Source organism: Ambystoma mexicanum, chromosome 10, assembly GCF_040938575.1.
Source record: "Ambystoma mexicanum isolate Mex_15411 chromosome 10, UKY_AmexF1_1, whole genome shotgun sequence".
In the NCBI taxonomy this organism is placed as follows: domain Eukaryota; kingdom Metazoa; phylum Chordata; class Amphibia; order Caudata; family Ambystomatidae; genus Ambystoma; species Ambystoma mexicanum.
Window position 1 is genome coordinate 685,752,972 of NC_090932.1, and position 19,645 is coordinate 685,772,616.

The following is a 19,645-nucleotide window of genomic DNA, read 5'->3' on the forward strand; positions in this document are numbered from 1 at the left end:
AACCCCAGGCACAATGAAACAAACTGCCATTGCTGGAATTATTAAGTCTATGACAAGCTATTTGTTATCTGTTAGTGTCTCTCTGCAAGCATCTAGTATGCTGCGAATAAACATGAGTGGCATTCTTTAGCCTATCGGAACAGCAAGGGTCAAGAAGCCCAAAAAGGCCAACTAATCCTTTTAGTGAATGAATTTTAACATAACCTAATATTGTTGAGAAGTCTTGGGTATGTAGGTGGAGGGATGCTATCCGAATCCTTATGTTCTGATCTTTTGCGCTGAGCTCTGCGATGAGCAAGAAACTGGTAGTTGGAGGGATGCTATTAGAATCCTGATGTCCTGATCTTTTGCTCTGAGCTCAAGAAACTTGGACCAAACATGGGTGAAATATGACCCAATACCTCATAAGGAAATGGGGATTGGATAATATCTTTATTGGTAGCCAACCTAGTTCACAGTAAGATGGAAGGAGGTCTGACTATAATGGATAAGATGAAGAACGCTGCTGGCAATGGCATGAGTCACTCGTAAGAGGACTGCACACACAACCATGAAGGTTAATGAGTATGGTCAATGGAGTGGAATCCAGAATTAATATATGCAACGTGTACATAAAGGGGTCAATATGAAGCAACCGTGAGCTAATGATGTTATCCATTAAACATGGTTTAAAAAATTGGTAAATACAAATATTTGAGGGGGGCATCCCGATAAGTACAACTGTCTGGAAATAAATATGAAAACATTGATACAGGTTACCCCCGGAATGATAAAATATTTAATAGGAGGCATCGCAAATCTATGGTGGCTAAACCATGGGGCGAAAACACCCCTTATAATGATTGATCTATCACATTGACTTTATACACATGGATGCGGCTGGTGTACATGTGTATTGACTGATGGGAACCTTGCCGATCAACCATTATAAGCGGCATAATGACTGCAGGCAACACAGCGTGACGTCACAAGGTACACAACAATAAAAGTCAGGCTCAAAATGGCGTCTGCGTGCTAAAAGCACGTAGAACGCTGGTATGCTACTAGCCCTCCACTAACCTGGGGGGACATTAAGGTAAGGTTATTACATTATGGGCAATGAATCTTATGATACATTATTCTAATTTTATGGAGTGCATTATTGAATTGATGGTAACCTCGCTACAACCAACAGTGAGGGATGTAATAGGGGATCTTTTTAAATGTAATATTCTGTGAAGAAGGCCTTGCATAGTGGATAACAGAGGGTGACTCTTCTTCATAAAGGCTGCAGAGATAAACAGTCTAAGAGGAAAATAAGCTATAAGCCAAAACTTAATGTTGATAACATTTGGAGGAGAAAATATTACTCTTCTAATTGCAGGGGAAGGGGGGATGATTATCCTCAATATAAGAACGTTTTGAAGTAAACTTGTATCATAAGTTAGGTGCACTAGAAAAAAGGTTAGCGAAGACTTGGCTGGTGTAATGGACAGGGTTAACATAAAGTGACTAATACTAATGGATCATAACACCACTTAGTAGGAGAATACAATAATCAGTTATTTATGAGGTGAGGCAATGTACGGCGGGCACTGAGCGAAGATCCTATGCCTAAATAATAATAACAACAATAATAAATGTGACTACTAATTGAACTGTGAATACAGAGCGACGTAATAACCCCACAAATAGGAAATAATTACTTCTGAACGAACAAGTTAATATGATATGGCAATCATGATGTTAGCTGTGGTGATATTTAGTATAACAATTGATATGGGCGAAGGGCTGATTTAGCACTTACATAGACGGGGTAACACACATATTATGTATCATACTATGACAATCTGCAATTAATGAAATTTGCGGTTCCCTTTGTCTCTCTCTTCCCACCAATCCTCCCCATGCCAACACAACTTTTCTGTCTTTGTCTTACTGGTTTGTTTGATGCGTTCTGTATCTGGATTGATTAATGTTGACTGCTTGATCTGATTTCTATTAATGTAACCTAAAAATTAGTCATGGGCGCCCCTCTATGAGAATGAACATGGCAAAAATGTCATGTTCTATGGGATGGTACCCACTCTAGAGTCCGCTAAAGACTTGGTAGAGTCTATCCCCGGGCGATCCACCCAAGAACAGGCCAATGGGCTGTGTTCGTGCTGGTAGAGGGATTCCCAGAACCCCCTTGTTTTGCATATTATTGTAACTTAGATATTGGAAACCGATTGTGATGTGGAAATGGTTACCTATCACCTTTCATTATTTTTTAGTGCTATAATAATGATGTGCATAAGACACTATATAACAGCCATACTCTCATTGTACTAATGTTTCCATGTTGAAATAACCCGGTCTTGAAGACCAAATGCGGTCGAAACACGTATCACATAGGGCCAACCGAACAAATTATAAATCTTTAATTTGACATAGGGTTAATGGAACAAATAATAAACCTTTCATTTGATGCACAATTCCTGGAGCATTCAACTCAATTCAAACAAGGTGGACAGGTGCCACGCAGGGGTGACTAATTGTATAATAATCATTTGAGTGCTCTGACCCCGAACAGGAGCATGTGGCAAATATACCCCCTCTGTATTCTCTGCACTGGCTTATGCACCAGTTTTGGATAAATCTTGTTTTTTTTTGCTCGGGACACACTAGCAAACCAAGAGAGTACCGGAGGAAATCTCCAGTGTGATGTTTCACTTTCTGAAGCTTCCCTGACCCTCGAGTATACAGGTTGAAAGGGTTTTTGAGGCCAAAACAGATTCCCATTATCCGTTTCAGATGGAGATTCATAGTACTTTTCATGTTTACTTTGTAAACTTGGCATCATGCTCTTTTAAAGGACTGCATCAATAAATAATGGAATAAAAAAATTGACTGTTTTTATCATTTTTATTTCAATTTCTCAAACCCCTGGCTGTGTCTTTTAAAAAGACAATGTCCCTATTGAGTTACAAGGGACAAACACTCCTCTATCCTAGGACAGGGACTTGGAGGAGATGACCAGTGGATCCTCTGTTTGGCAACCGCACTATTTGTCGGCAGCGCTGGTCTTTGTCACAGGTTAAATAGGAGATCCTTGACGACTAGCGCCCCTCCCCCTATAGTCCCAATGCTGGCCAGCACATCAATTCCAAACCTTACTGTTAAGTCAAAGTTTGGGGCAGTCTTTCCATAGGTTCCCTCGGGCAAGGTTATTCCAAGTCCTGTTGAGATCAGGGTTCTCCTCACCGAGGGAATATTAACATTTTACACTCTGTATAAATCGAAGCCGGCAATGTCACATGTGGCTTTGGTGGGCATTTGGGAAGTTCTTGCTCTTTGAATTCTAGGGTTTGCGTAGACTTCAGCTACAGCCTTTGTGCATCCCACTTCTTCACCATCTGTCATGTAGCTAAATGGACAGCACAAAGGACCAGGACACCAGAATGTGATAACCATAAGGTTTGCCTACAACAAGTCTCTTCAACCCACCCCCATATTGATTCATAAGGTATGGTCAGTCTGTGGCTTGAAGGGTTCCTGCTCCTGATCTACGTCTCTTTCAAGTCTCTCCTTTTGGTATCAGGCTGAAGGAGTTCTTGTAACCCTTGTTCTCTTCTTTGAACTGCTCATATAGACATTGCTGGGTTTCTCCTAACAACTGCTGCTAAAAGGCACATTTCTCTGCAAGGTGGCTTCAGGGGCACTTGGGAAAGACCTGGTCACCACCCCCCAAAACCAGCACCAAGGTTCATGAGCTTTGCTCTTATCCGCAACTTTATACTCCTATTCGCTAATTGTCCCTCATCAATGATCTGCCACATACTTTTTCCTCCTCCCATCATGTGTCTAAAGTCCTTCAGACTTTGGTATTTCCCCAAACCTTGGGTCAGACTGGCCCCTCAAACATGTCTGTGATGTCCATCTACTCTCTCTTCCTGCTCTTCTCCAACAACCTCCTATTATCGCATCCCCCTGATGTCTATCAAATTGAGTGTTCTACCTAGTTATAATAGCATAATCTGGAATCCTAAAATCCTGGATTCTTAAATCTAAAGGGAGCCAAAAACATTAAAAAAAGAGATTTGACCGTAATTCTTCTATTGAAAGGTGTGACATCTCACCGCAGACGTTTTATTAAAGACCGCATCACTGTAGGGTTTTTAATAATTAGACAACATCTGTCTTTGGGGAAGTTCAAATACCCAATCCAAAATTATAATTGCCTACCCTTTACTGGATTCAAGACATATGAAAATTATCCAATTTAATAAACTCTCCATAGGACAATCCCCACCACTATCAGGGACAGAAATTAAACAGTTTTTATATGAAGTTTTTACTTTTAACTAATGAAGTAAAATCAACTTTCTTCACAGTTACTCGACAAATCACTATGTTGTTTGTAGAATTGGCAATAATATGGTCTATAATTTTAAAAATGCAGTAGCTTTTAAACAATTTCATACAGTCATACCTTCCTATTGTATTATACTCGTTTGTATCAGAACTCGTAATAAATGCTTCAGTTATCACAGGAGCATAGAAATCAGATCTTAAATATAATCACTTCTCAAATTCAAACTATTATCAATTGGACTATATTTAGAATTCAGTTACATAGGTTAATGCAAACATCGGGCAGATTATGTGCTTCTATTCATCATTTCCGTGAAACCCCCCACTGCAGTTGTGTTTCCTGAAGGATGTAGCACACTAGGCTGATTGTACAAGAATGGGGTCTCCCATCAGTCAAATGTGCAAAGTGTTTGAGAAAGTTGATTACTTCATCAAACGATTATTGAGTTGGTTGATACATAACTGAATGTTGTACCTCTGATATCTATTTCATCACCCCCTTCCCTTGTTTATGGGTTGAAAAGATAATATTGTATGTCCATGTTTCTTGTAGCATTTCAAATGAGATATCATTTGAAAGACTGAGGATCCATCCAGTCGGCACAAATAATAAATAATCTGTGATGTCGTTTTTTACCAACCCTGGTGAAAAGGAGTTATTTTTTTCTTCCTATGGGGTGGGGAGGATTATCCCATGGCTAATCAAAAAACCCTTGTCAATCTAATCTCCTCCCCAGAAGTTGTAATCCTCTCTGGTCAATCAATTACCTTTATCTATATTGGAGAGGTAATTGCCCTCTCTGATAAATCACTTCCTTTTTCTATACATGTACCCCACTGTGTATCTGCCTACTTACTTCGGGCAACTGCAATTCAGGGCAGAGGTTCTTCCTTCTCAGGATGGCAGATTTGTGCCCCTCCCCCTCTGGTGGTCGAAGAGAAGCTGCACAGGAAGCTTGGGAATCTTTACTGGATCTTCTGTTATTCTTTTGCGTGACTGTGGTTACTCGGATGGATCACCTTCAAAACACACTGTACTCCTAGTGGCTATCCGAATGGGAACTTCTACTAAGGAGAGATTGTTTCACCTTTTGCCCTCGCATGTGGACTGTTGCAATCAGCCATGCAATTAAATAAGCACACCTTCCTTTTATGTTTTTATCTTTGACGTCACTTTGTATATTGTTTTTTATCAAGAAATATATGAAACATTGCCTTTTGATAGTTGTGCCTTGTAATTTATTCAAAATGTAGTTCGAGTCCAAGCATATGAAAATAAAATGTTTCTGGATTCTCCCAGATAGAAAATTATGCAGAGCTCATGGTTATTTAGAAGTTCATTGACTTACTATGATATATATATTTTTTTATGAATGTGTTTACGGAATCTCCAAGATAAATTGTTCAGTAAATGTGATATCTTAAAAATAACAAAGTGTTCAGGTTTTAAACTGCATGTCGTTTTTCTGATATTTTTGCATATTACGAATTGCATCAAAGCTAAGTCATTTTGGATGTCTTGCATCACGTGATTTGCGCCTCCACTTGTATGTTTTACTTCGAGGGAGATATTTGCAATATTACTTTTTCATGCATTGACAAATGAAGGGTCATAGTAAGTAAATGAACTTTGAGCTGCCCTTATTTTTTGAACTCCTATCCCACCAGTGCGTTTGTCAAACATATATTTTGAGGGTATTGTGTCCTCCAACGTATTCCACATCTTTAGACAGTGATTACCACAGCTGTGCTGTTTCGGAAAACTTTCGGCGTAGGCATCCTGCGTCGATGACGTCGATACGCTCCCTCAAGGACCTCCTCAGATGGTCGACGTCACCGGATTTTATATGTAGGATGCACGACACCCGTAGCCTCTGTTCTGTTTTTTCCGCGAACGTGTTTGCTTCGAAATCTCGGCGCGCCTCGGTTCTCCTGTTGAATCGGTTCTTTTATTGTTGTTGGTGTATGTCTTTGTCTTCTGCTACCCCGAAGTCGGGCTTCAAGAAGTGTCGGGACTGCGGTTCCAAGATGTCACTTAGGGACCCGCACGACGTCTGCCTCTGTTGCCTCGGCGAGAGCCACGCCACCGAGGACTGTGACGAATGCCAGTCTTTGACGTCGAAGGTCTTGCGGGAGCGAAAGAAGCAGCTGTCGGTAGGTAGGGTTTCCAAGCCCCATAAGTCGAAATCCGCTGGACTTTCCATCGATGATTCGAGGGGTGACTCTCCGTGTCAGCGTAAGTCCAGGGGATCTCGTTCTAGAAGTGGGTCCCGCTATTCCTCGGCCTCTTTGAGGCATTCACGGAAGCGCTGTCACTGGGCAGCTTCACCATCCTCGTCAGGGGACTCCACCAGATGGCGGGTGGAGCCACGAAACACTTGTCGCCGGCCGAATGGGATGAATTCCGCCAGTAGATGATGGCGATTTTCGAATCGCAGGGCACCGTTCCGTCCGCGCCTTTGAGTGAAGCCGGCATGGAACGCGCTAGAGCCACCGCTCGCATGCCTTCGGGCTTGGACGGTCGGCACGGTCAGCGGGGACCCTCGAGGTCCCGATCGGACAAGGATGACGCCGTCGAGGCCGTTGGAGCCTGTGAGGCCTTCGAAGAAGGCATCGACGCCGTTGGCGCCATGTCCATCGAGGGAATTGCTCGAGGCTCCGGCTCTGAGAAAGTCGTCGGCGCGAGGCCGTCGAAGGACACGCTCAGGGACCCGGCCTCGAAGCCGCGCCTCGGTAGACGTCACTCCCATCGGCTCCCTCAACACCTTTTGAGGAAAATTTGCCAGAGGTGCCCAGGAGAGCTGTGGAAGCTACGAGAAAGGCGCTCAGCATGTCTGTGCGGCCTATGTTTGACCCATGCTCTGTTCCTCCTCCCAGGGTGGACTTGTTCCAACCCTTGGAGTACATTTCAGAGGTAGAGGAAGGGTCTGATGAAGAGGGGGTTGTGCCTCCTGAGGTTCCTGATGACATGTTGTCTGGTCATAGCCAATTGGAAGACCTTTGTCAATCTTTACATGACGCAAGTGGTCTTGATACCTCCCCGGAGGTTGAGTTTGACAGGCCTGAGCCTGGTACACAGGCTGACTCCTCGTTCAGGCGCCTAATGCCGAGGGTGCCGGAGTATCTGGGGTGGTCTGCTCCACCTGTGGATTTTCTGCAGGATGATCTGACAGATATCTTGGACCAAGGTCCACCCACTGACCCGGTGTTGCCATTTCATATGGCCTTACAGAGAAGGGTGGCGACGGCTTGGACTGCTCCGGAGAATCTCCCGGCAGTGAATAAGTCATTGCTGAAAAAATACTGCCTAGCCAGTGGTGACCCGTGCTACTTGTCTACGCACCCTACTCCGGAGAGTTTGGTGGTGCAGGCAGCTACGGCCCCAGCAAAGCAGGCTGCGTACCCTACAATCCCTCCTGATTAGGGACAAGAAACGCTTTGATGGTTGGGCGAAGAAGGTATTTTCTTCTGGGGTTATGGCTTTAAAGGCAGCCAACTCCGTTTGTGCCCTTGCAAGATTCACGCACACTCTGTGGAATTGTATCGTTGGTGGCTGAACATATTCCCGAAGGGGAGGAACGGGATGGTTTTCTTGCCCTCGTTCAGGATGGCAAGGATGCCATGTGTGAAACCGTTCAGTTGTGTTTGGACGTGGCAGACTGTGTCAGCCGGTCCATGGCGTCGAGCACCGTGATGCGCAGGTTTGCGTGGTTGCGGAAGTCGGGGTTTGCTCCTGATGTACAGTCCTGGATTCTCAACATGCCCTTTGATGGTGTCCATCTTTTTGGCAGCAAGGCTGACGAGAGCCTTGAGACGTTGCAGACCTCCAGAGCTGCAGCGAAGTCCTTGAGCGCTGCAGTGTGTCAACCTCCGCCTTTTCGGCCTAAGGGACCGCAATGGAGGGGAAGTTCCTTTCAATACTACTCTTCCTGTGGTAGATCGAGGGGAGCTGCCAGTCAAAGGGGCCACCGTAGGAGTACCAGAGGTGGAAAGCAAGGTATTCGAGGTGCCAAAGCCACTCGGGCAGTTGCCTCCTTGCCCTCAGGCACTGCCGCAGCTGCTTCTGCTCAGTCATGAGGCCATGTCCCATGTTTCGCCGGTTGGGGGAAGGCTGGTGCAGCATCTTGTAGAATGGCGTGCCATTACTTCAGATGTGTGGGTTCTGGAGATCATAGCCCACGGCTACTGTCTTCCTTTCCGGCAGAGGCCTCATGACAATCCACCAAGGTAGCTCTCTTTTGAAGCGTCCGGATCCGCTCCTTGCGTAGGAAATCCTATCCCTGCTAGAGAAAGGTGCCATAGCACTGGTAACTGTAGCAGAGAGGACCAAGGGATGGTATTCCCCATATTTTTTGATCCCGAAAAAAGACTGAGGATTGAGACCCATCATGGACTTGCGTGGTTTGAACAAGCTCCTCAGGAAGGACAAGTTCAAGATGGTTACTCTTTCTCAAGTCCTCCAGGCCCTTCAACTTCAGGATTGGTTGGTGTCTCTCGACCTCAAGGATGCTTACTTTCATGTGCCGATTCATCCCAAGCACAGGAAGTACCTGAGGTTCGCGGCTGGCGACTCGCATTTTCAGTTTCGGGTCCTGCCGTTCGAATTGACCTCTGCCCGAGGGTCTTCACCAAGCTGATGGTGGTGGCAGCGCATCTCAGGAAAGGGGGGATTCACGTCTACCCCTACCTGGACGATTGGTTGATCAGGACGCGCTCTCCCGAGCAAGTCCTGAATCATCTGTACGTCACCTGCCACTCCCTTCACAAGCTGGGCTTCTCCCTCAATTTAAAGAAGTCTCACTTACCCAGCAGCTCCAGTACATCGGGCAGTGCTAGACACATCCATGGGGCAGTGTTTGTCTCCCCAGGTGAGGGCTCACCACATTCTGCAGATGGTGGACAAGTTTCAACGTGCCCCTAGTCACCCAGCGTTTGAGTTCTTGAGATTGCTCGGCCTCATGGTATCCTGCATTTTACTGGTGCCAGAGGCCAGGCTGCGGATGAGATCTCTGCAGTGGGCACTCAAGATGCAGTGGTCGCAGTCCTCCGGCAGGCTGTCGGACCCTGTTCAGATTCCGCCCTTGGTCGCCCAGGACCTTCTGTGGTGGGCCGTCAAAGGAAATCTGTTCAAAGGGGCTCCGTTTTGGCAACCGTGGCCAGAGGTGATGATCATGACGGACGCATCCCTCACGGGTTGGGGAGCTCATGCCAACGAGCTGACAGGCAGCGGTCGTTGGTCTCCGTCAGAGTCCAGACACCACATCAATCTGTTAGAGCTTGAAGGCTTTTCTGCCGTCTGTGTGGGGGGAAGAAGGTCCTGATTATGACTGACAATACAGTGGCCATGCACTACCTCAACAAAAAGGGGGGGCAAGGTCGGTGGGTCACTCCCATTGTGCAGAGAGGCGATGCAGCTCTGGTTCTTGGCAATCCAGCAGGAAATTTCAATCTCGGCAGTTCATCTGGCTGGAAACAAAAACGCAGTGGCGGACACTCTGAGCAGGCAGAGCACGGTCTCTCATGAGTGGGAGCTTGCTCAGGAAGTTCTTTTGGAGATCTTCGCCCTTTGGGGAACCCCACAAGTGGATCTCTTTGCCACCAGTGTCAACCAGAAGTCCGAGAGATTCTGCTCGCTGGAATTTCCTCCAAGAGGAGCCTTAGGGGACACGTTCATGGTGGAGTGGTCCTTGCCACTGCTGTACGCGTTCCCTCCAGTCCCCGTCATTCCGCAGGTGTTGCAGAGGTTCGGTTCCCGGATGATCCTCATTGCTCTGGCATGGGCCAGGAGAGCGTGGTACCCAGACCTTCTAGACATGACCGTCTGCCCTCCACGTCGACTTCCCTACCGAGACGATCTGCTCTCATGGAGGGGGGGTCGAATTCTCCATCCAGAGGTCAAGTCTCCCAGCCTTCATACTTGGTATTTGAAAGGCTGCGATATAAGGATTGGGACCTCCCTGAAGACGTGATGGAGGTGTTGCTTTCGGCCAGAACGCCCGCAACAAAATCCCTGTGCCGTTGCCGTTGGAAGAAGTTCTGCGACTGGTGTAGGGTACAGAATGTGGATCCTTTCCAATGTTCCATTCCTTTTATTTTGTCTTTTTTGCTTTCTTTAGCCCTCAAGGGCCTGCATGTGGGTACCATTAGGGGTTACCTGGCGGCGCTGTCCATATTTAAGCGCTAGTCTGAGGAATGTTCTTATTTTAAAATCCCTTTGATATCTCAGTTTCTAAAAGGGCTAACTCATGTGTTTCCACCATCGCCTTTCCGGGTACCGGGATGAGATTAGAATTTGGTTTTAAAGTTCCTAATGGGAGCTCCATTTGAGCACCTGCATTCTTGTCCATTGAGACTATTGTCCTTTAAAACTGTATTTTTAGTTGCGGTCACTTCCGCCCGCAGAGTGAGTGAGTTGCAGGCACTTTCCGCCAAACCTCCCTTCACTGTGTTTCAGAAGGACAGGGTTGTTCTTAGGGTACAGCCTTCCTTTCTTCCGAAGGTTGTGTCGGATTTCCATCTGAGCCAGAAGGTAATTCTTCCGGCATTCTTTCCTCCTCCACATCCTGTTGAGGAGGAGAGGCTCCATAGGTTGGACCCTAGGAGAGCTTTGAGTTTCTATCTCTCACGGATGTCCCGGGTCAGAGTGGATGATCAGCTCTTTATAGGTTATGCTGGAAGGCGTTTAGGTCAGGCTGTTTTCAAGCAGACCTTGTCTAGATGGATCATTTTGACGATCTCTGAGTGTTATCGTTTGGCGGGAAAGGACCCTTCAGTAGGCTTACGGGCTCATTCTACTAGGGGTATGGCTGCCTCCACTGCACTACAGAGGGATGTTCCGTTTTGCAATATTTGCGAAGCAGCCACATGGGCCTCTGCTCATACTTTTGTGAAACATTATTCCCTGGACTCTATCCATGGGCAAGATTTGGCCTTTGGCAAGGCAGTCCTCTATTCCGCAAATTGATTGGGCATTCTATAAAGAATTCAAAATTCTTTTCCCACCTCCTTACGTTGGTACTGCTTTGGGAGTCTGTCAAAAGATGTTACTTACCTGCTAACGTTCTTTCGATGGGATGTTCCTCCGACGTATTCCACATCGTACCCTCCCTACCTGCCACTCTACAGAATTTGTTATGCGATTGCAGCTTCCCTTTCCGCAAGGCTTTCTATATTAATACTGGCAGAAGATTGTTGCCACACGTTCTGGGGGGAAAAAACTACAACTGATGCTACGGGCGTTGTGCATCCTACATATAACATCCGGTGATGTCGACCGTTGGAGGAGGTCCTTGAGGGAGCGTATCAACGTCATCGACGCAGGACGCCTATGCCGAAGGTTTCCCGAAGCAGCACAGCTGTGGTAATCACTGTCAAAAGATGTGGAATACGTCGGAGGAACATCCCATCGAAAGAACGTTACCAGGTAAGAAAGTAACTTGTTCTTCGGGTTATGCGACAGAAGAATGTATGTTTTACCTTCTATGACTTAAGAACCTTTATTGTTGCGTTTTATTGACCAAACACAGGCTAACAATAAATTGTGGTGTCCATTATCCATTCATCTTTGGAGATATAGTATAATTCTTGGTCAAGATTTTACATCAGTAAAATCTGAAGTGTCTAGATATTGGGGTTACCTACTGCGTACCTGTTTGTCCTGTTGGTTGCGGTGAAGAAGCCAGACTGTCGAAGATGGTAGTTCCGTTGTCAGTGCGATGCCGGGAACCAACGCAAAAACTCTCAGGATGCGACTAGGAAGTCCTGGATCAGCTCCCTACGCCACGGGATGGCTCTTCCCAGATTTTCATGGCGCAGGAACAGTGCAAGCACTGACAGGGAAGGCCAAGCTGTATTCTGTTGTCCAAGATGGTTTCTTTGCAGTAAATCCAGAAGTAGCGGCAGATGTTACTGTCCGGAGGCTGGCAGATGAACAGGCTGAATACTGCAGACAAGTGAATTAATGCAGGCTGGAGGCAGGCAAGGGCGCAGGCTGGAGGCAGGCAAGGGCGCAGGCTGGAGGCAGGCAAGGGCGCAAGCTGGAGGCAGGCAAGGGCGCAAGCTGGAGGCTGACAAGAGCACAGGCTGTAGGCAGGCAGAGGCTGGAGGCAGGCAAGAACAGAGATACCCAGCAAATGGTCACAGGGAGAGAGCAGGGCAAGGGGACAGACAAAAGGAAATTTGGTACGAAAGCAGGAACAAGGAGAAGGGGAGCAGAAGATAGACTGGAATCACTGAAGGAATCACAGGAACTATGCATGGTTTGGTTGCAACCTGCATTAAGACGTGGAGAACCGGCATGACCAGGACCCCTATGAAGCCCTATGCTGAAAACGAGACTTGGACAGCAAGACGTTGTTGCCACAAGGCCCGGCATACCGCACATGCGCGTAATCACAGACATGTCTGTCCACGCATACGTGGGCCCGAAAAGATGGCTGCTGCCAGTGTAAACAGTGCCCACAAAGAGGGGAGCGCCAACAGGAATAGTGCCGCCACGACGGCTCTAGATGGTGAGGTCTCTGTGATGTGAGCAAGGGCAGGTGATAGAGAGGCCCATTGAGGTAAGTGGTAGCAGGGGGGGGTGGTAAGCGCTCTGAGGGTGGGCGCCTTAACACCTACCAGTTTGAAACTGAATACATTGTATTTTTTTAGTTTTAGTTTTTTTGTTTTTGTTTACAGAAGCCTACATGATATATTTCATTATTTTGATGTCTGAGGTCTAAGCGCCCACATACCTTTTAGTGTGGCTTCAATTTGGACCAGAATAACAGATTGTATCTATGTAGGCCTCTTAGTTAAGGCTTCAATCCTGCATCAAGCTTGAAAACAAAAATAGTAAGGCATATTCATTATAACCAACTTAAATCTGATAAACTAAGAGTAGATTTTGACCAACCATCAAAGAGCTCTTGTCGAAAATGACAATCAATTGCAACATCATTTTCAATGCACATAGTCTGTTATTCATACGCTTTGCTATTTTTTAGCATGATTTACATCTTCTGTGTGAAGGTTTCTTTGCGAGTAAAAATTATGGCTTATTGTTTACTTTACTATTAACTTTGCGCTTTTAATTTCCTTTAATGCACATTTTCTAAATCGGTGATTCAATATATAATGCATTTAGAAAATACATTCTCTGTTCCTTGTTCTTACTTTGTTTTATATTGCATTTTTAAGTGCGCCTGAGACTTCTTTTGATTTGGTGTGTGTACTTTCTCCCTTTCGGGTCAGTTTAGGAGAGTTTTAGCCTTCCTTTTCTCACCAGTTCCCAATATAAATCTGGTTTGCACTGTGACTAGGCTACAGTGCCTCGCTAGTATTTATTATTCACATCACAACATCTGGAAAGGTACGGCTACAAAATTGGGCAGTATATTATTCCAAATCTGCAACCCACACCAACAATATTACAGGGTGGCACAATTGAAAATGTCCTCTGCTTTGTTGCTGGTGTTCCATCAGTCCACACCACAAACTAAGGCACATTAAGTGGGTTAAAGAGGGCAGAGGCAATTCTGTATTACTTTGAGTGAAGAAGTACTATTTATTTATTTTTTTGCAATATTGCAGAAAGCTGTAAAATTGGATCAGTATTTTACGTTTGTTGCAACTTAACTCCTACACAAAACAGGACAATCACTCACATTGTAATTCGTGTTACTAGTTGTAAGTCACTTTGCGGATTTTCACTGTGAGATGTATGTAAGTAACCAGTAGATGTCTGCTTTGTTATCTAGTGCCGACGTGGTGACGTACTACGATGCTGAAGTGGCCCTAGCGACAGGGCTGCTAATGACTTCCAGTGGTCACCTCTCCAGCAGCGAGACATCGCATTATTCAGAATCTCGGGGGGAAACACCATGCTCCTTCAACGATGACTATGAAGACGAGGACGATGAAGACGACTTCTCCTCTGTGGAATAGCCACAGTTGAAAATGGACAACAATATGCTGCTTGTGTGTGTTTCCAGGATGCGCCTTGGTGGACAGTGTGGCCATTGTGCACTGTGCGGTACACACACACACACTAAAGAGAATATCATTAGGATATATGAGGGTTACTTGAAAGCAGTGGTAGAGTGCAACAGTGAATTGGTAACAAAGAGGAAAAACGGTCTGCCGTCTAATACAAATCAAATGCTCAAAGTCATGGACTTCTGTATGTCAAGTAACTATGTTGATTGTCCGATACTGGAAGGCCTGCTGAAATACATTTGTTTTCTTTAGTTTGTCTTGGGCCTTGCTAATATCGAGACTGTAGATCGGTCCAGGCTCAGTTGAGGAGTGTTTGTCTGGTAACCTCTCCAACCTCCTTAGAACATGACCTTAAGCAAAAGGTCATTTGCTAATGCTGTAGTCAACCTAGCAACCTGCTGGGTTCAGTTTATCTGGTAGGTCTTGCTCAGGGTGTGCTTCCTGTTTACAAGCTTTCCGTCTGAAGAATCACAAGGGTGGTTAGTGTGAGTAGGCAGGAGAAAAGGGCAATTTGCCCTGCTGTCTGAGAACTCATAACATGGCTCCTTGAGGTATTGGGGTGGATTTTTCTGAACAAAGTATTGCTCTAACCCTCAGTACTCACTTTTAAGAGTCAATTTGCTTAAATAGAAATATCATGAAAGACCAGGCAGTGTATATAACATGCACACTCAGAATTGAAGACCATGTTTGGAGGGGAGGGGAGGGGGCAGGAACTCCTGACAATGTTTCATGATCTCTGACTTCTTTAAGAACATAATCTGTTTGTGTCTGAACGCTTTGAGAAAGCATTGCTTAGAGAATAACCGTATAGATGAGGAAGCACGTTGGCATTGTCTGTCCCTAGTGTTATCTAATTGGTTCCCTTGTAGACGCAGAGGTTCCAGTATCTTTTTTTCAAAGCTATACTCGGACTACATCGTGGCACAGAAGCGCACAGTTATTCACCACGTCCCCTCAGATATTTTCTCTCACCCCAGACTTGGCACTGAAAATAAGCCATTCTATTAAAATTCCTCAAAGGAGGTTTGCTTATTTTATTTTGTACCTATTCTTCCATTGGTTGATTTTAATCCTGGTTCTTAATGTTCATTTGTTAATAAGTTGACGTGTCCTGTATGTGCTCACTGTTGTGGGGGCATCAAGGATATGACTGTCTGTTGAAAAGAGAGCCGGTCTGCGACGTTCTAGGTTCTCATTGCACACAACCAATGAAGGTTGCACAGATCAATCATTGTGTCCTCTTAGAGGCGATTGGGTCCAGGCAAGCTGTGCATAGCTCTCGGAATGAGAAAGGAAGCTATTGATGGTTACTTGTGCTGCGGGTTTCTGTTTTGCTCGAAATAATTTTGTTATTGCAGCAACTGGACTTGTTACTTTGAAGATTTTGAGGACACGGTAGAGGCATCTAATAATAATTTTGGTGACTCAGACTGTCCCGCTGCCTTATTCAGCATTTCCTTGCGAATCTTGCTGGATCTCTTGAAAATGTGACAATCCGGTGAATTTCTCAGGCGTTTGTTTCTTGCCACCTCCTTTGCGTCTCACTATCCTGACCAACTCTAGTCACATGTATTGAACCAAGAAATGGTGGGGCAAGGAGATGGTTTCCTCCTTATGGTGTTCTGTGCCGTCCATTCCGTCATTTAACTAAAACATGCCCAGAAAATCGATTTTGGATCTCTGTATTTGAAAAAAGATATTTCAAGGTGGACATGAGCTACCCGAGACAGTAGTGCCCTCTGAAACCACAAGTGCTACATCGTTGTGTGCCTTCACCTAGAATATAATGGAGACTGGCCATTGGAGGACACTTTCTAAAGCCTATGGTTTTCAGCTACTTTGCTTCATCTCTCTCTGCCACCAGGAGACCCTTTCTGTAAGTCCTTAGTTGAATAAAGTTCCTGGTGTCGCTGCAGAACGTTTTCAGTTCAGTAGTTGCCTCTTCTTATTGGATGCAAAGGTGTGTCAACAGTCTGCTCATTGGTGATATTAGACTGAAATACTGACGCCCGCTGTGGCTTTCGAGATTGTGAGTGAGTGCATTAATGAAGTCAGAGAGATGCTGACTTTCTGCTAAATCGCTGGTGCACACTTCAAACGCATCAACGTTTTTTGAACTGTGCATTTTCCTAAATGTTTGAACGGTTTACTAAATTCGAAAATTCAGGGAATATTTATGGTTTCGGGGGAGAGAGGAAAAGAGTTTCGATGAATGAACAGGATACAAGGTTTCTTTTTAAGTAAAGAGCTAGTATTGGCGTTTTGGTGACGCAGTGTCCATGAATCACTGCCCCGAAACGATGATCAAGTCGTACACCTCTTCCCAAGAGCTATCCAGTTGTCAGTGAGCCATTGCAAAGAAAGTCAAGCACGTGGTATTAAAAAGATTTAAGGTGGTCTGTGTGGAACGTTAAAGCGCCTGCTTGCGCTGAAACTGAAAAGGTGCCTTGCAACCGCCTTTGGCAGAACCTCCATGGGCTGGAATGAGAAAATTGCCCAACAAAGCTCCAGAATGATTGCCAAACTCCATGCCAAACGCAAAACGGGTTCACATTTTTTTTATCGGATATGTCTGTGCAGCAAGCTGAATACTTCCCTGGATATTATATTACTTACCAGTAGCAGCATAGATTTGTTTTTCCAATTTCAGTGGCTTCTATCCACTGTAAATACATTTGATCACAGAAAGGATCATTGTCTATGCTCCAGAGTGCAAACATATGGAGTAAAAATTAGGCGGGAATTTTTTGCACTTGAATTTTACAAGCCATGGCATTTGAAGGCTGAATAGGTGCACAACGCAGAAACAATGTTCCCGCCATGCAGTCTTCCTCGTCTTTTAAATGCCAAATGATTTCGCACCAGCATGACATTTCCATGCAGGAGTAAAACTGATGGATTCCTATGGCAGCCCCCTGTTTTTAGCACCTGATGAAAGCAGGTGGATTCCACAGGAATCCATTGTAAGTGCTGCCTGCCAAGTTTTGAATCCCACGCAGCATTTACACTATTTGCAAGCCGTATGCAAACCGCAGGGAGTAAAAGCGATTTCACCTGATACCACTTTTGAAATAAAATGATTCTGTTTTGAATGCATGTCAATTGCCATCAAAGCCATACAAATGTCATGTAAAGCCTGCAGGGTTGCCAATATTCGACTGTTCAGGCACATGTGGCAATTTCAGTCACGCTTCCAGGCTGCTCAATAAGTTGATTGAGTCAATGCGGCAACCAAGTGAGGTTACCTTATATCCGCCGATGTGGCTCTATGCTCGAGGCATCATTGGGCAAGATAGCTGAAGTGGCCAGGGAGCTTATGCTGGAACCACACCTTGGGCGTGATTATGGTTTGGCATCGGCAGTGAAGTCCATCCTCAGAAGTGAGTGGATCATTTGTCATTGATGAAGTGATTGCTTGCTTTATCAACCTAGTGCTCCTTGAAGAAGCGGCTTAAAGGAGCAACATCGGGTCTTCTGAACGTTGCAATGGAGTAGAACACAGTCTTAACATCTGTCAGTTTTCTTATTTTTAGTTTTGCATCCTGCTGCCATGTTTCTTTCTCTGGACAAACAGAAAGCATTGATGTGTCAGAGCCCCTCGATACTCTTGTGAAAAAGAACCCAAAGATTTCTTATTAACAATTTCTTATTAACAGCAGCATCTCCAGGCAGCCTGGGCTGTATAGACGCAAAGATTTGCAGACTTTCAGGTGCCCATGTGGCATTGGTGTGTGCCATGTGGGTGATTGGCTCTGAAGGTTGCTGATCCAGACCTTTTAGAGGCGCCAGGCTCTGTGGGACTGCTCCGATTTGCCGATGGGTCAATCCATTTCTGCCCATGAGGAATTGGTCTTCATGGTGCCAACGCACCTTACATCACAAAAAGGGCCATTTCTTTACTCGTTAATTGAGTATTTTGCTGATCCACTAAACAGTCGACAGGAACTGATATGGTGCTGTAATATGTTGTTAATAATCATCTTTCAGTTACGAACACGCAATGTTTGGATGAATCCTGAATTTTCTACCAGCACTCAACTTGATTAGCTAGTACAGCAAAAACAGGACACACCAGCGAGGTCGAGTTTGGCAAAAACACTGTATTCTCTCAGCCATTCACATTTAATATGGCAAGTGTAATTTAGAGCACATACACTTAAATCTGTAAAATTGTAAGGGTCGTGCCATAGTACACCTGCTCGTTGTGCGACTGCATAATGAGTGTTATTCCAAAACAAGAGAGGCAACAAGTTGCTTTTAAACAGGAAATTGTGTAGTCGGGGCAACATTTTTTTAGAACAACCTACAATAAAGCAACAAAAAAGGTACTTTAAAAACTGTACATTTCTGCCAATGAAAAAGACTGCCAGCGATTAAGCATCTAAAGAATGACCTGGATCCATATGGAGGAACATTTGCTCGTTTCCCTTAAATGCTTATTTTTAGAATACATGGTGGGCCGTGCATCTGATTAAAGAGTGCCTTTATTGGTGAGAGCTGCTTGCATTCTGATGTGTGATTGCTAAACGGTACCCTTCTCAGTGTCAATATTCTGTGTTATTTTTGAAAGCAGTGCCTTTCGTCATCTACCACGATCAGGGTATTATCTAAAGTACTGAGAGCGAACCATGATTTCGCTAGTGTAAAGAAAATGGCAGGGTTCTTTAAAAAGACGTTAAGCTTGAATCAGAACACGATCGGTGGCGACGTCGAAATCCTTGTTGTTTTTAGCTCTGGAGATCAAACGCTCTGCCTGCTGTTCAGAAGTCACAAATCGCCATTTTGTTTGTCTCTTTGTTTTCTTTCCACCTTGCAATGTGCATGTTACATGTGTGTATCAGATCCCTGTAAGGTTGGCTAGTCTGCTTTGCCAATGCGTGGACCACAAGTTTCAAGCTGCGAGTCTGTATTTTTTTTCAAAGCTGGATCCAAGGGGCCGGATTCACAAACCATGATGTCTACTCACTTCTGCCATTTGTGCATACCAATGAACACCGTTGTCCACATTGTACTCACATAGGTGAATCTTTCCATCCCAGGAGTGTGTTTTTGTTTGACTACACTGCAGAACATTAAAGCAAATGCCTTTTGGACTTCGCCAGAGCAGCAGTTACAAAAAGAAGCAGATTTATCCTATGCAAGTTCCTGTGCATATGCAAAGAATGCTATCTGGTGTTTCATCATCTCAAGTGCTTGCCTCCTCACTCCACTTAGCTTTACTCCACATCACCTGCTCGTGATTTTAGAACCAGATTGGCTGTTCCGCTTTGGCGCAGTCCTGCCACAGATCTGGCAAAGAAGCCATAGTAAAATGGAGGCGTATCTGCTG

The 19,645-nt window shown here is 45.0% G+C and overlaps 1 protein-coding gene across 3 annotated transcripts in view; it reads left to right on the forward strand.

Annotated features, from left to right (window-relative positions):
* TFDP2 (transcription factor Dp-2) overlaps window positions 1-15,746 on the forward strand; it is a 751,258-nt gene extending 735,512 nt beyond the window's left edge. The window contains exon 10 of one of the 3 annotated variants that reach the window (XM_069618279.1): window positions 14,076-15,746. In XM_069618279.1, the coding sequence (XP_069474380.1) occupies window positions 14,076-14,262 (187 nt within the window). In that variant the 3' untranslated portion in view covers window positions 14,263-15,746. The remainder of the gene's footprint in view (window positions 1-14,075) is intronic. The other 2 variants (XM_069618278.1, XM_069618277.1) reach the window with 2 other exon arrangements.
* Window positions 15,747-19,645: the final 3,899 nt, after the last annotated feature.